The 16,573-nt window shown below is 31.0% G+C and overlaps 2 protein-coding genes across 2 annotated transcripts in view; both read left to right on the forward strand.

The window, feature by feature from the left end:
* The window catches only part of LOC139500902 (uncharacterized), a 336,961-nt gene that overhangs the window by 53,582 nt on the left and 266,806 nt on the right, over window positions 1-16,573 (forward strand). The window lies entirely within an intron of this gene.
* LOC139501836 (leucine-rich repeat-containing protein 15-like) overlaps window positions 1-16,573 on the forward strand; it is a 167,502-nt gene that overhangs the window by 34,214 nt on the left and 116,715 nt on the right. The window contains exon 4 of the mRNA XM_071291060.1: window positions 15,552-15,623. Within this exon, the coding sequence (XP_071147161.1) occupies window positions 15,552-15,623 (72 nt within the window). The remainder of the gene's footprint in view (window positions 1-15,551; window positions 15,624-16,573) is intronic.

The raw sequence follows: 16,573 nt of genomic DNA on the forward strand, positions 1-16,573 counted from the left end.
AAATATAAAAGGTTCAGCTTGCAATTCCACATGTAGAAGATGTAAGCCGGAGTCTGCTTGCCTTTTATATTTTATCAAAACGTCTAATCCAGCAACCTGTCATGAAAATTTTTTTAAAGGAAACCAAGACGAAATGTGCACCTTTAATATGAGTACATTTTTGGTACATAATTTAAACCTGAAGCAAAAAGACAGCACTCAGTCCTTAATAATAAGCCGTATAAACCCTATATGTGAACACCAAGTGCGCGATTGACGGTAGAACGGACACGGGTGAAACAGCATGATGATAGTGCTTTATTAGGATATTGGTGACAAAACATATTTTTGAATATGCAGTTCATATAATGGAATGGTAATTTTGAAATATAAAATGAAGTAGCAGTGTAAGCGAGCTAACATTTCCGTCATTTTGTATTTGGTAGAAAGATGATTAATTGGCAATTTTACCGCACCTCCTTATTTCATTATGGTTGGAATTTTCTCCAGAAGAACAAAAGTTTTAGGACTTAAACAAATATGTACTAGGAGACTGAAATGTTACTGTGATAATTATACTTATCAAAACCTTCCTATTTAGGGAACCGTCGTTTAGTAAACTGACTACAAATTAGAAATAAAGAGATACTCGTTCAATTAGCATTAGTCACAATTAATTTGCTTGGTGTATTTGGTTTTGATGTAGTTAAATTTCCAACTGTAGCTATCTTATAAATTGCATATCCCATATCTCTATTAATCGTTCTAACAGCAAACTGGTGTGCAAATAATATGTTACATATATATTTTTTTATTTTATTAGTACTTGTACTTTTTATAAATAAAGTCTCATGTTACCCCACTTCCATAATTATCAAGCGGTAACGTATATATTTCTTTTTGCCTAAATGTTCGTAAATTTTGTCGATTTCTTTGAAAAAATTATAGGCAATGATTTAAATTTTAACAACTAAAGTTTCAAGTGACGGGTGTAAATTGTAGGATTGATTGTTGGTTGCTTAACGTCCAGTGGCAAATATTTCATGCATGTTCAGGACGAGAACAAGTTAACACTATCTTGAATACATTACTAGGTAGGTTTTGTAATAGAGCCGATCCGGGAAAATGTTTGAGAAAAATTTGGACTGACACTGGACAATGAGGGTATATTATGAGCAATTTGCCCCCCATAGCCTAACAAGGCAACTATGTTAATTCTCTTTTAGTCGTTTTGTCTCCGAACTTATAAATGTACATCTTTTCCAACTCAAATCACACACAAAAAAAATACACTACCAGCGAGTACACATGCAAGCGAAAATTAACACGAATAGAAAATCTAAATGATTTTAAGATCTATCTATTTCAGTCTCTTTCTGCTATTTGAATACTAATAAGTCAGTCGTTTGCTTGTAAATTTCGAGAATTTTTTTTATAACGAAACCAGTCTTACTTAGTGACTTAAGCCAGTCCCAACTATTAGCTTGCGTTTATAGACGCAAGTGGATACTTGGGACTGGCTTTAATCAGACTCTAACGGGACCTGATTTTTTTCATTTTGTTTTTTCCGAATCAAGTTTCTATGTATTTCTCAGCCTACGGTAACCTTCTCAGGCCTGATTCCGATGTTACTGTATGTCCTGTGTAAACTTGGTCTAGCTAGCACTTTATTTCGAAAATGTTTCCGAAACTATAACGGTTTTATGAGACTGTTTACATTTGGAACACATAGAATGTTATTCGGCAAAATAACCAAGTAAAACCACTTTTTTTTACATTGAATTTCCATACTAACAAACTGTTTTCTGTTTGAGTTGCAAAGTCTGCTTGTATTGTACTTTTTCGACTTATTCTATCCGTATTCTCATCCAAATCAATTTCCTTTTTCCATTTTGTCCGAGCGGTGATTTTGACGACCATTTTAACACGAATTAATAGTTGTACGAATTCCCGTTTTTTTACAAATCATCCTAAGTTTCTAAAGATACATGTAAGATTTTTATTTTCCAAACAAAATTTCATGAGGATACAGCGTGCATCATGAAAAGTATTTATTGCAAAATAAACTAAGAATGAAATAAAGTGATAAAACTCAGTCTATTTTTTATAAGAACATATAGATAAATCGTGCAGATGCTTAAATATTAAAAAAAAGGAGAATATAAATTAAAAGTATATAGTAATTCATTTTTAAAGGTTAAAAATGAGCAGAAGAATTGCTGGAACACGATAAAGCAATCTATGTCAAAACGTTTACCGTTACGTATTGCATTTAAACTTTCGACACTCTGCATCTAGAAAAAGTTACCATAAAAATGTCAAATAGTTTCCAAAAATATTGTTTTTTTTTTATTTAATCACTTTGTGATTGCAGAACCGGCTGCATTGACTTGTTTGTGTGAACGTTATTCGATAACATCAGGAACGATAACTCGTGGCGTAACGTCATAAGTCGTGTCAACTTACTGTCAAGACAAACGCTTTTATAGAAAATAAAGGAATATGGAGTAAACATACACGGGACAGTAATCGCACACAAAGTCAATGCTTAACAAAAATACAAATTATCAATGGTCAGCGTTTTTATTCCTGTTCATCTTTTATAGTCGCTAAAGGGTCTTCAACAATGAAAGATTCACTTGTGTACCAGAACAACAAAAAGACACTAGCAAGAAAAGATCTGAGAGTACTTAAGTTACTGACAGCTAGTTCACACTCTTACGCTTGAAGTCTTCCTGTCCATCATCCCGCAATCGTTATGTTTGAAGACCATAAGTGAATGAATAATTCGATTTTCTGTCTCAGGACCTGCGCATATTTGAAATACTTACCACTGAACATTGAACCAAGTAAAATCCAGAGTTTTGCAGTTACAAGGACGCGTACGGATGAGGATTAAATATAATCTTTATGATATATTCACTTGTACTTTACCCTTAGGCTGTCTTCGTGTACTGTAATTTATAATTTAAAGGAATACGAATACTTTATTTCTCATAAAACTTCAATAAATAGTTATCAAGAACATACATAAACATAACTATAAGGTAAAATTATTACATGCATGTGTAAACGATACAATTAAATTAACATGAAGAGCTGACTTTCACATTTATATTTTTTACATAGTTTTTCTTATATTACAATATTTGAAGAGTTAAAATATTGATCAACTTTAAAGATATATTAGGGTTTGACTAACAGTAGTTCCGTAAACATTTCCTTCTTTTTATAGTTTAAATGTTCTACAATTCATAATGAAATGGAACTCGTCATCAATGTTGTTTGTGTCACAGAGACGACATATTCTGTCTTCTCTGTAAATCCTACCACCTTCTAAACTCACTGAGCGGCAAGTGGCGACTACCACATATGCGTATTTGCGTAATATATGAATTTAGTAAGGTAAAAATGAAAAGCAGTTTTCAAATTGTTAATTGTTTTTGAAAATACGATAACATGAATTTTTTATGCGATTCTGCAATAAAAACAAAGCATTCTTGTTGAAACTGGTCTTTGTTTTTGTTTTTGTTTAATACATTTTGATACCCATTTATCACAACCATTTAATTCGAAATAGTTGTAATTTGCAATTTTTTAAAGGAGTAGGTCCAGTAAGGGCCGATTTTGGCCTCAATTTTCAAGTTCATCTGACGAAATATTTTAGACACTTTTAAAACACTTAAGTGTCTATTTCAATTGATTCAATTAGTTTTTGTGAAAGATTTTAACTGATTTAGTCATTAAAAACGCTCCGATTCAAGCTTGAATATGAAAAATCTATCAAATTTGCCAAAAATCGTCACTTTTCAGATGGTTTTTGTCAAAAATGAAAGTGGCCGCATCCGTGTTCATCCTCAACCTTTATATATATTATGTATTATCATCAAATACAACTTACGTTTCAATATTATGAATGAACACGAATGCGGCCACTTTCATTTTAGACAGAAACCATCTAAAATTTAACTAAAATGCTAAAATTGTGAAGATTTCAATAATGTAGCATGACTTTATGATGCTAGTATCCGATATATGTGCCATATATTGTCAAAAACAGCCCATATTTATGTAGCAGAATCATTCTACTAAATAAATAGCTTAACGATTACAGTATCACAACTTTGTTAAACTGCTATATTTTGGGGCAAAAAGGGGTCTTACTGAACCTACTCCTTTGTATTTTATCCTCACCAGGTAGGTGAAATTATGTATAAAATTAAATTTAACGAAATTGCGAAAATGCATTACGAGCATATTCTATAATTTTAAGTTTGAATCAAGAGTCTTAAACTTTTTCAAATATTGAATACGCAACAAAATCTCTGTAATCTTACCCATGTATTATTTATGTTTATGTCAAAGGCGTTTGATTGGGTATTAGTTAAAGGTAGGCGTGGTTTTCGGTAACTTTCCTCCAATCAACTGGTCTATTCGACAAACATGTGTGCGCTGATGCGTGTAAACTGGCTATTGTAACGGCACGTGTCATACATCAGAATCTATCGTGCGTGACCAATGTTTATTGTAAAATTTCTTGTCATGTGAGCAAATTATCAGACATACAAGTTCTAAAGGTTACAACTTAGATTTGCTTTTTGAAAGATAATTTTCGGCAGTGCCCCTGATATACGATGTAAAGTGTTATAAGAAAAACAAGACTTTAAATGAAGGATGCATATTAACAAAGAATATAATCTGGGACTATGCCAGATATAATACATGTATTTTATGGCTCGGATATTAACTATTATAACATGTTCTGGAAAAAATGAAATGACTCCCCCCCCCCCCTAAAAAAAAACAGTAAAATAATTGTATATTTAATTTGAATAATTGTTTTAAAACGTAATAGAAATTTAGGTCAGCCAAACCCAAATTCAGCAATAAGGAGTGTCATTCACCGGGTTTAACTTCTTTTAGCGGTTTTGAACTCAGTCTTGTTTTGTTCAATAAATAATAGTGACTGATTCTCTTATCTTGTTCAATAAATAATAATAAAATTTACTTTCCATATACATGTTTGACTTCCTAAATAACACCAGGAAATAAAATTTGTCACAATTTCGCTTTTGTCGTCTGCTTAAAGTTAGTTTAATTTGGTATTGCAATATGCACATGAGATACTTGTCACTGAACGTTGAACAAACAGTAACTATCCACCAATCCATCAGTGATTGCGATACCTCTGTTACATACATATTAGTCCCCGAGGGTATCACCAGCCCAGTAGCCAGTACTTCGGTACTGGCATGAAGATACGGATTTTTTGTGTTATTAAAATTTGCTGTTACAAAATATTAGAAATTATTACAAATTAAGGAATGTATCTCCCTCATGCAAAGCTCTGATTCCTTTCAAAGATTTGGCTATACTTTTTGGACCTTTTGGATTATAGCTCTTCATCTTTTATATAAGCTTTGGATTTCAAATATTTTGGCCACGAGCATCACTGAAGAGACATGTATTGTCGAAATGCGCATCTGGTGCAAGAAAATTGGTACCGTTAATTTTATTACATACCCGTCTTTTTGTCACATGTTTGGTACTATTCTTTGAACAAAGTTCGTGTTGTAAGCCGAATTTGTCCTGCATTTTAATTGTTCTTGTCAAGTAATACATTCCTTGAACTGGTTTAAATGTTAAACTAAATCCTATGAAATCAATTTGGTGCATTGGTTCTTTGAAACACAATTTTGTTAATTTGAGCGTGTTAACACCTAGTCTAGTAGTGATATCGGTTTGTATAATCATACAACAAAAGTTTATATTGGTATTATAGTAAGTTATTGTTTCATTTTACATGTTTACCATTGGTGACATCGAATAAAATGTGTTGCAGGTTGAACTAAGCAATACGAAATTTAAATGTCATATCCCTATATATGCAAACTAAAGGATCTAAACTTTAAATTATGTATGTTTAAACTATATATAATGAATGCGGAGCGGGGGTATTGTACGAAGTCATCCAGACTAGCCGAATTATAAATCCTAGCCTCCGTATGAGACTTTGATGTCAAATGGACTACAGTTAAAAAGTTACATTTACTACCAATCCATGCAAAATAGTAAGATGTATGTTCCTGAGCGTATTATGCACAAAGAAAAGGGTTGTGGTGTACTTTTGAACTAAGAATGTTAGTATGGTTGCCATACGCCTTCATGTTACAGAAACGACCAATATACACTACAACAGAATTACAATTTCAGTTGTTATAGTTCACACACAAATTAATTGGGCTAGTTTGAAATCTCCTGCATGGTTTATTCCATTGGCAATCATATTCAAGAAAAGTTGTAAATCTTGAATATTCTGTAACATCTGTATGAAGCTTGATTGAGACGTAGATTCACACAGATACCGATCATTGTTATCTTTTCTTCATTTACACAAATGAATGTCGGGGATTCGGAATATGGCAGTTATACATGTATTCTCAGTTTATATTTAGTTTGAAGCATTATCGAACCAATACGATTTTCATCTTTAAAATTGACTTTGCACTAAATATCTAGTAAATGACATTACATAGGAATAACTTGTGGTGTATTCATGTATACTAGTATGTAATAATAATAAAAAGAAACCAACAGCACTATTTGACGAAGACGAAATTAAGGATTGAGTTTTAACGTCCAGTGACATATATTACAATGATGTCGAAACAGAACTTGAAATTGACAATAGGTATTCTTAGAACCAAAGAATTCACGCTCAGTTGCGATTTCACGTGCTATTTCACAACCTCGGGTTCGCATTATAGTTATATTTGTACAAAATAACTAACAATAAAAAAATTGTGATGATTTCTTTAACTGTTCTTGAACGTTTTAGTTTTAATATAAATCTGTGATTTTTCTATATTCGTACTTTCGTCGAAGCAAAGCAAGTTCGATCTAGACCTGGACATTTATGCATTAAACAATATTCAATCGTTGTACAAATTTATTGTAGAACATGTAGAAAAATCCGTCTTTTCGGATAAAAAAAATCTACTTTGTTAACTTTGATAGAAAACTAACAATATAGTTTATCCTATTGAAACATGAACGCGGACTCAATTGAGAACACCTTGGATTGAAAGATTGCAAATCTACTGACCAATGAAATGCTTAAGATTTAGAACGCGGCCCTCAGCGAGAACACCTAGATCGATAACACACTGTAATCTTTAGACCGTCGAACAGATAGCGATAATTCCAGACTTCTTCTTCTTCTTCTTCTTTTTCTTTTAGTTCAAATAAGGTCACAATATAGAAGAATACATGCTGCCAAGGAATTGTAAATAAGGAATTGTTTGTGTACAATCCCTTGATGCTGCTGTACATGCCTGATTGACAAAGATTTAATAAAATTAAATTATTCATAAAAATATGTATTACAATTTAAGTGTTTCTATATTGTGATTAAAAATATGCATTTTATGTACTTGTTTTGGTTTGGATTTGTTTATTCAAAGCTCGCGAGAAACGCTGATCTCTTAAGCCGGTAAAAGTAGTGGTAGATATTCACAGGTTTTTTTTACATAAAAACACACTATTACATATACATATGACAATAATTTTTTAAACCAGTTTAGACTTAGTGTGTATATGTCTCCGCTGATAATAATTCTATGTTAGATAAACATAATCATTTGGAATTAAAAGTTGTATAGTTATCAATAAGTACATTTTCAAAATCATTTATTTATTTAGACTTGATGAAGATCTACATGATTTAACGAATAAATGTAAGAAGATACGGTGTACTTGCCAATGAATTAGATCACCGTACATCCTTCAACAACGAGCGAAAACCTAACCGCTTAAACATTTATAAAATTTCCCAAAATTACAAATATGAATTAAAACAATTCAAACAAGAAAACTATCGGCCTGATTGATGTACAACACTTATAGAAAAATATAAACAACAACGACAACCACTGGTCACAGAAAAGAGGGATTTCAAACCATATGTCCCAATTGAAAAATAATTTTGTCAAACAAACGGGAGGTCTTATCTACGGAACAAAACCCACATCCGCCACTGTACAGTCTCCTGGCTAGTATACCTGTAGGATAGTCAAAGATAATGGCGTTAAACAAATATTTTCTTTATTTATGTTTTTATTCCATTCAGTTCTTCAATTTATCGATTGATTAATAAAAATATCGAATCAATTATTTTAGTTAATCTACTAGTAATTAAATGTCAGTACGATCTTTTTGATAAAATTGTAAGGCCTATATTGCTATATGGCTGTGAAATTTGGAGATTTAGTTTTATTGATGCAATAGAAAGTGCATTTCAAGTTTTGTAAACTTTTCTTAAACTTTAAAAAAATCAACCCCAAGCTTTATGGTTTATGGAGAGCTAGGCGCTTATCCTATGTCAGTATATGTGGAACACCGTAGGGTGTCTTTTTGGTCTAACATTGTAAACAGTTCCGATAGTAAATTATATAGATATATTTATAAACTCAACGTAGATGGTGGATTTACTCTCGATTGGTTGATTTGTATAAAAAATATCTTGAATAAATATGTATTTTAAAATATTTGGTTAAATCAGAGTAACTATAGTTTTAATCCAAAAGGGTTAAAGTTGAGCACTAAACAGAGATTTTTTTACCAATTTCAGCAGACTTGGAAATCAGAAATGGAATATTCTCCAAAAGTATTATGTTAAAAACTGTTTAATGAAATCTTTGAATTTGCAGAATATTTAGACTTATTACGTTATTAAGATAAGATAACGTTGTATATGTTTAGAACTGGAAATCATCGGTTACCTATAGCAACCGGTAGATGGCGTAGAATTATGAAACAGGAAAGGTACTGTGTACTTTGTAACTCTCAAGAGATAGGTTGATGTATTTCACTATATTCTAAACTGCACAACTCTAACAGAAAGTAGAAGAACTTTTCTGAAACCTAACTATGTAAGCCGAGTACATGTTTCGAAATTGGGCACTTTATTTATTTCAAAAAATATTGTGTTTTGAAAAATTTGTGTTAATTAATTTGAATTATATATACATAAAAGTATGTTCTCCAGGCTGATCACCAATCTCTCATCCGCGTTGCTCGCTTTGTGCAAACTGGTCATACGCAAAATCTGTATGTTAATATTATGTGTAAAAATATCTTTCTTTTTACCGTTCACTTGGTTTTATAAGAAATAAAGAATCTAAATTAAATAATACAATTAATTTTATTTAGTTTTTCAGATTTAATTACCTTAAATTAAAGGATGCGAAAAGATATATTAATGTAACTTTTTCAAAGTTCAAGTTGATCAATTATTGATTTAAGTGAATAAATGAAATTTATTTTCTCGAGGAATAAATCAAATCAGGAACATATATATTGTTAGGTATACTGTTCCCAGATTGAATAGTATACAAATCCTAGTTCTTATATTATAGTTATAATTATTCATCGGCGAAAAGGATAGTATATTTGTTGTGTTGGAAGTTTATTGTGTTGGAGGAATCGTAAAAGTGTTTTATTTTCTAAATTCTATTTATTTACTCGACATCGTAGAGTTTAAATCCTTTTTTTTTACCATATTGGACTTCATATTGTCTATTGAATTGAAACACGAACGCGGACCTCGATGAGAACACCTGGATTGAAAGTTTGCAAATATTCCGACCAATGAAATTCATTTTACTATGTAACGCGAACTTCAACGAAAGCACCTAGATGAAATATTGTGTATTGAATTGAAACATGAACGCGGACCTCGATGAGAACACCTGGATTGAAACTTTGCAAACGTTTCAACCAATGAAATTCATTTTGATATGTAACGCGAACTTCAACGAAAGCACCTAGATGAAATATTTTATGTATACGACAATCAGTTTTTATTAAGACATTATCGCTCAAATATAGTTAATAAAAATTATATCAGAGCAACAATGCATAATTGTTTCTTTTCCATTCTTGTTTATTTTAATAATGTTTATGTTGATTTTAATTTGGTAGGTAGACTTATATTAAATGCCCTAAACGTAAATATACGGGTTTTTTTTAAATGCATTAGACGTAAGATAATGTCGACTTAGAGCAAGTCAAGGTCGTAAATCTTAAATCAATCAATTAACCCATCGTTTATCTCATATAAACAGAATATATGTTCATTTATAGCAAGACTTTTTGTACGTCACGGTGCATGACAGCACAATAATCCCTTTACAGAATCGGAACCACAATTCACAATTTTCGTATTGTGCTGCTTTTCCACAATGAACGCCTGTTTCGCGTCAGTGACCAATATTACACTTTGAAACACAGTTTTAAAAGTGTATTGAGCTGTTCCTTCATTTAAAAAGTTGTGCAAGACTTAACTGTTTATTAAATTCAACAAATGTCAACATTATCTTCATTAATTTTATTATTTAACACAACATTGCTTTTATTACAAGCTATCTCATATATCAATATACAGCTAGGGAATATTTTTGTTGACCGAAAATATAAGATACATCGATTTAAAATATGTGAAAAATAAATAATTTTTGTAAGTAACTTTAATTTCCGTGTCTATATTTAATTTACGAGTACACTATAGTAAGACAGAAAAAGAGAAACGGAAATATACAGGAATACCTAAAGTTTCGCAAGTTATTGCAATAGACCATACACTACTGACTTGTCACAAGTTTTCATAGCACTCAGCAAGTTTTGAAACGAATATGTGAGATAAAGATCTACTGCATTTGGGCAAATTAAAAATATGTTAAACATCTAACCATTTTATTTTTAACAGATTCACAAGTTTTAAATTTTTTAAACCGTGCATCAATATTTTATATTTTTATTTAAATTCCTTATATGTTACGTGTAGTGAGCATTCATTTGTTTAAATTGTGACAAGTATATGGCTTTAATAAAAATACACGCATTTATATATATAAGTCGATAAAGTTTGAAAGAAATAAACGAAAGATACATCGATGTTGTTTTGCTTGAGTGATTTACCTGTTAAAAGCTCGGGTCTCAACACGGTTTAAAACGAATTAATACCAGTTTGAAATAGTTTAACGGGGGCGTGGCCTATTTGTTTGACGTGACTTACCGCCAACTTGAATTAAATTGAACGATTGCAAGCGAATCTATTTGACTGGCATTAAAATGATTTGATATGCATTGAAATAAATTAAAAATGATTTTTAATTTTTGACAATATTTATCAAATGACGATTAATCTCATTTAAACAGCGTTAATGCGTTTTTGTCCGATCAAGTTAAATTCGGGTTACTAGTGTTTATAAAGTCAGGTTTTTACGTTAATTTGTACACTACGAGGGTAAAAAGATTGTTTTTAGGTTCGCCGACTGATTTTTCTTAGGGATGCACTTGAAAATCTCTTGATTAAGGCAAAGATACGAATAATGAATGTGCGGAATTTAATTCTAAACCATTTGAGAATATCGATGCCAGCTGAATTTATCATTAAGCAATGTACAGGTGATCAACTTACCGTTTAATTCAGTATATCCATCAAATTTAAAATATGATCCAAAAAGTTCTCGCTTCGAAAATCGCGACTTCCGGATAGCGTACAGAATAGTATCTACACTGTGATTTCAAGTGGATAATAAACATTTTTTTAGAGATATAACTTTAACAATTCGACTCTATACGTCTTCTAATAGTAATTCACATTATCAGAACAACCACAACATTGTTCTTTGAACTATTTCCATGTGAATTTTTCTAATTTCTTCTTATTTAGGATAATCAACCTGATTCAAATTAATTTAAAATACGTAAAACTAAATATCTATATTTAACGATCAAATTAAAATTTGCTTGTAGCGCAAAAGTTTTTATTAAACTAAAATCTGAACTTTTCATCATAGCTCTAAAACAGTACTTCATTTGGCAAAGTTGTCGCAATCTCGCTTTCAAAAATAAAATCTAATGATCTGGTGGTATTTATTTGCACAAGGAAGAGTAGTAATACATATTTCCCAAACAGTAACATCTTGGCACTTTTACAAATTCAATTTGACAATGTCCCAAAAATATAAAGCTACCAAATATCTATCGTAATTTCCCCTCTTTTTCTGCAATATTCTTAGAATATTTATAAATTTCATATTGATTCAATTGGTTACCGTTTCTTAACAATACAAATTAAGATGATGTTCGTATTTACGGTAATACAGAAGATATACATAAATTCTTACATTGGTACTAGTTGATTATCGGATTTATTTAATCGAGATGATTAAATAACCGAATGTTAAGGTCCGAGCATCGCGGAGGACCTTAAAGTTGATAATATACAATCGTGATTGAATATATCCGATAATACGCGAATAACTATGTAATAATCAGTAACTCTAATGAATATCAAACACATTTTCATTTTTGATAAGCGAAAATTCCTTCCAGTGGCCTCCACATTCCACAAAATTGTTTATTTCATCAAAACCTATAAGAATCTTTTGATTCATTCAGTCAGCTGATAAGGTTATGAACTGTAAACTCATTGAATCATCGTCTGAGATCATCGGCAACCACAAGTTGATTAATTGTTTTATACATTGGTTACGGAAAGGGTTAAATAGCCACAGAATTAGGGAAAAGTTATTATAAGAAATCTATAAAAAGTTATCGCTATCTGACCACAAAATAGTGACTAAATGCAAAAGTCAACACATAATTGTTCCATCAATAGACCGAAAGTTTTACCCCAATTTTAACTAAAAGAGAGAGAGTAAACCCGTTTAAAGACCAATATTACTTCCAAAAATTCATTGACCAGTTTTCAAGGAGAAAAACAACACTTCCAATGCTTTCTTTTTCGAAAGTTAATATGTTTGGATTAATAAAAACGGAAAAATGTATGCAAATTACGTTGTTGAAATATATTTATTATTTTGAGGGACCTGGCTGTCAACCAACTTTTTTCGAAACTTGATGTAAATATTTTTAAAGATTTGACGTCTCTGGAGGCATTGTAAGTAACTCGATTCACAAAAGAAATATTTGACTCCATGTGTTGCTGGTTTGCAATCGCAATTATTTGATATATCTTTTGGGAAAACTTTAACATTTTTTTAACGATATATAAATGTTTGTCAATTCGATATGTAAAATGTACAATTGTAAAGAAATAACAAATAAGAACTTTTCGATTAATGTTTTTGGATTGTTCATACAAGTTTTGGGGATGGGGATTTTTTCAATGGGGAGGTTTCTCTGTATCTGTTTGTGACAATATAGTTTACAGGTGCAAATATGAGACCAAACCTTAAGAAATTGAAGTCAATGAAGAGTTGATAAAACTAAAGGGTTGAACGTATAACCAAATCCGGGCAAATAATTAAATATGCTCATGTTGTACATTCTACTATTTTTAGGAACGAAAAAAGAAATGACGTTTATATTGATTTGCTTATAATTGAATGTATATGATATCTTTAAGTTGTCTGAATTGTTCAATTTAGAATGGAAAGGTTACTCAATATCTTTTGACGACAAGATTGTTAGCTAGAGCACGGAAGGTCAAATTCTTCTCAAATTGACATATAACCTTGCTTAGTGAAAAATCGCTATCTATTGTGCGCTATACATTTTTGACAAGTAGTTCACATTTTATCAATTTTGTATCTTAATTAGAAGAAAGTTAATTCTAACAGGAATGAAAAAAAACACTTTTAAATTAACACCAAATGATGTAATTACGTTTGGATATAGAGATACATTGTATGCAGAAATTTGTTTTAAAGGAAAGCTACTTATACTACAACCAAATGGCAACACTTGACATAAATCTCTTTTTATGACAAGATAGTGAATTGAAACCGGGATAAAATAAATATCCTGTCAAATAAATTATCATAGGTACCACGATTTAAAATGAAATCGAGACCAATACAAAAGTTCGCAACTCTAAGTCACCGCACCGAATTCAATAATGAACAAAACCCATACCAAATAATAAGCTATAAAAGGCTCCGACATGAGAACGTGAAAAAAAGTTCAAAAGAGAAAACTAACGACCTTATGTAAAAACAATAAACGAAAAACAGGTGAGACATACAACAATATACAACAACCCTTGTATCATGTGATGACATTATCCTAAAAGGATTAAGTTACTGTGTAGGTCTTATTTCACTCCTTAGATGTCATGGATGTACGTACACCAGACAGTAAATAACAGAAAATGAATTGATATGTTTTAGATCTTTTATGAATGTATGTTATGAACCTTTACTTAATCATTCAAAATAGACAAATCAAGTACACTATGCATGATTGATATATTATGGGAATTTTATGATAATTTAAGGTGATACGAAATTTGTCAATCGAGAGATTATCCTATAACTGTTTCGGACAAGATGGTGTACTTGAGCAGAGATGACTGAAGCATTTTAAATTGAGACTAAACATCAAAGAGGAATACCATTTTCCGGCGCTATGCGTCTTCGAATAGTATTCACATTTTTTGAACAACCACAACATTGTATTTTGAAATATTTCCATGTGCATTCTCTATTTTCTCCTACTTTAGGATAATTAACCAGATACAAAGTAATTCAAAATATGTATAAACAAATATCAAAGTATAACGATACCATTTAAATTCGCTTTAAAAGCGAAAGTTTTTCGAAAACCAAAATCTGATCTTTGCATCGTACAAATTTAGCTCTAAACAGTCCTTCATTTGCCAAACTTGTGCGAAATTACTAATGAATAAGAAAAGCAAACCATTTTTAAAGCAATACCACTTCCAAATATAAACTCATTTGATAATAAAAACACAAAGAAACCATTGTGCCAAATGTAATACATGAATGTAGGATTTTATGGGTTTTAATATGGACAACTTAGGCAATTGAATCAAAACTTAAGGACTGATTGTCTTGCCAGTTAAAGCAAAACAATTTATATTAAACTGAAATCTAAACTCTTCATCATGAATCTATAACGGTTTCCAATTTATCAAAGTTGTCGAAAGTTACTGCTGAATGAGAAAAGCTTACCATTTTCAAAATCATTTTTTTTTATTACCAAAAACACAAAGGAAACCTTTGTTCAAAATATGTAATATCAGTGTAGGTATTTATGTGGCTAATAAGGACAACTTAGGTAACTGAATTAAAAATCTGGACTGATATTCCTATCAGCAGTATTTGGTAACTTCAGTCTACATACATCGTGCTCCGTGTAAATTCACCATATAAATTCACATATAACAGCTCGATATCAAAATGGTGAAATGATGACATGATGTTTTAATACATGAGGTAAGAAGAACCAAATATAAGTATAGCTACACTGGTATCGTTGTAGCTGTTGTAAAATATCGTCACTTCGACATATATTTTTTGTGTATTCAAATCCGGCATTGAGTATAAAGAAACACTGTCTAAAGACCAAATGTAATAGAACACTTTGAGCATGTTATTTTTACATATATAACTTAAGTCATCCATGATAAATAACTTTTAAAATAATTCATTGTATCCCTCGTTTTCCAAGGTAAGTATTATTGCATTGATGAATAGAAAATATTTTATGCAGAAATACGTTTCAAAATTTTTATTTTGCAGGTCCTTATGGGGCAACAAAATTTCAGCACTCGACGTGAATATCTTTCAAGGTTTGACGTCTCTCACGGACTTGTAAGTAACTTTATGCCGTAAAAACAATGTTTTTGAATTGTTAAGATAAGTCAAGGTGATATAAATGTTTTGAAAACAGAGGTTACTTTGTATCTGTTAAGGGCAACGTAGTTTACTTTTCGAAAAAAAAATTGAGACCAAACCTTGCTAGAGAGGAATAGCATAATCGATCTAGTGGTATACATTTGCACATCAGGGATTAGTAATACATATTTCCAAAACAGTAAAATATTAGCACTTTGACAACTTCAATTTGACTTTGCCCAAAAGAAAGAAGAAGAAAATGATACAAAGTTACTAAATATCTATTGTCATTTCCACCTTTTTTCTGCAATATTATTAGAACATGACATTGTAAAAATTTCGTTTCGATTAATCTGGGTGCCGGTTTTTTTTCTCTCTGACCTCCTTTTTTGTGTTTTTTATGGTAATAACCAAGATATAACTTTTTATACCATGTATAAGATGATTATACACATCGCTATATCAGTTGTATATTTCGATAAAATCCGACTCTGATCTGTTACAAAAGTCAAAACATAATTGGTCATAACTTGTATCCCAATCAGCAACGCTTTGGTCAATTCTTACTAAACATGAAAGGGAAACCGTTTTTAGACCAATATTACTGGTCCGAGACCACAATTATTTCGTAGTGCATTTCTTTTAGAACATAAATGAAAATAAAAAAAATTTCCCACCTGCGCTTTCTCACAGAAACTTTTACAGTGTGTTGTACTACTTTTGGGACAAATTATATCAAAATTATAGAAATGTTCGTCGGCTCTAACTCAAAATATGGACAATTTTATGTTTAGGGCGTCTTGAAATCTTTTGACAGCTTCCGAAGTGCAAATTTTAAACCTTTTTCAGCTGGACCAAATCACTACTTTCCTTTAAATTTCTGGACCCAAATTTTTTTACAGTGTAATTTCACCCCCTACTTGCAA

Source organism: Mytilus edulis, chromosome 13 (assembly GCF_963676685.1).
Source record: "Mytilus edulis chromosome 13, xbMytEdul2.2, whole genome shotgun sequence".
Lineage (NCBI taxonomy): Eukaryota > Metazoa > Mollusca > Bivalvia > Mytilida > Mytilidae > Mytilus > Mytilus edulis.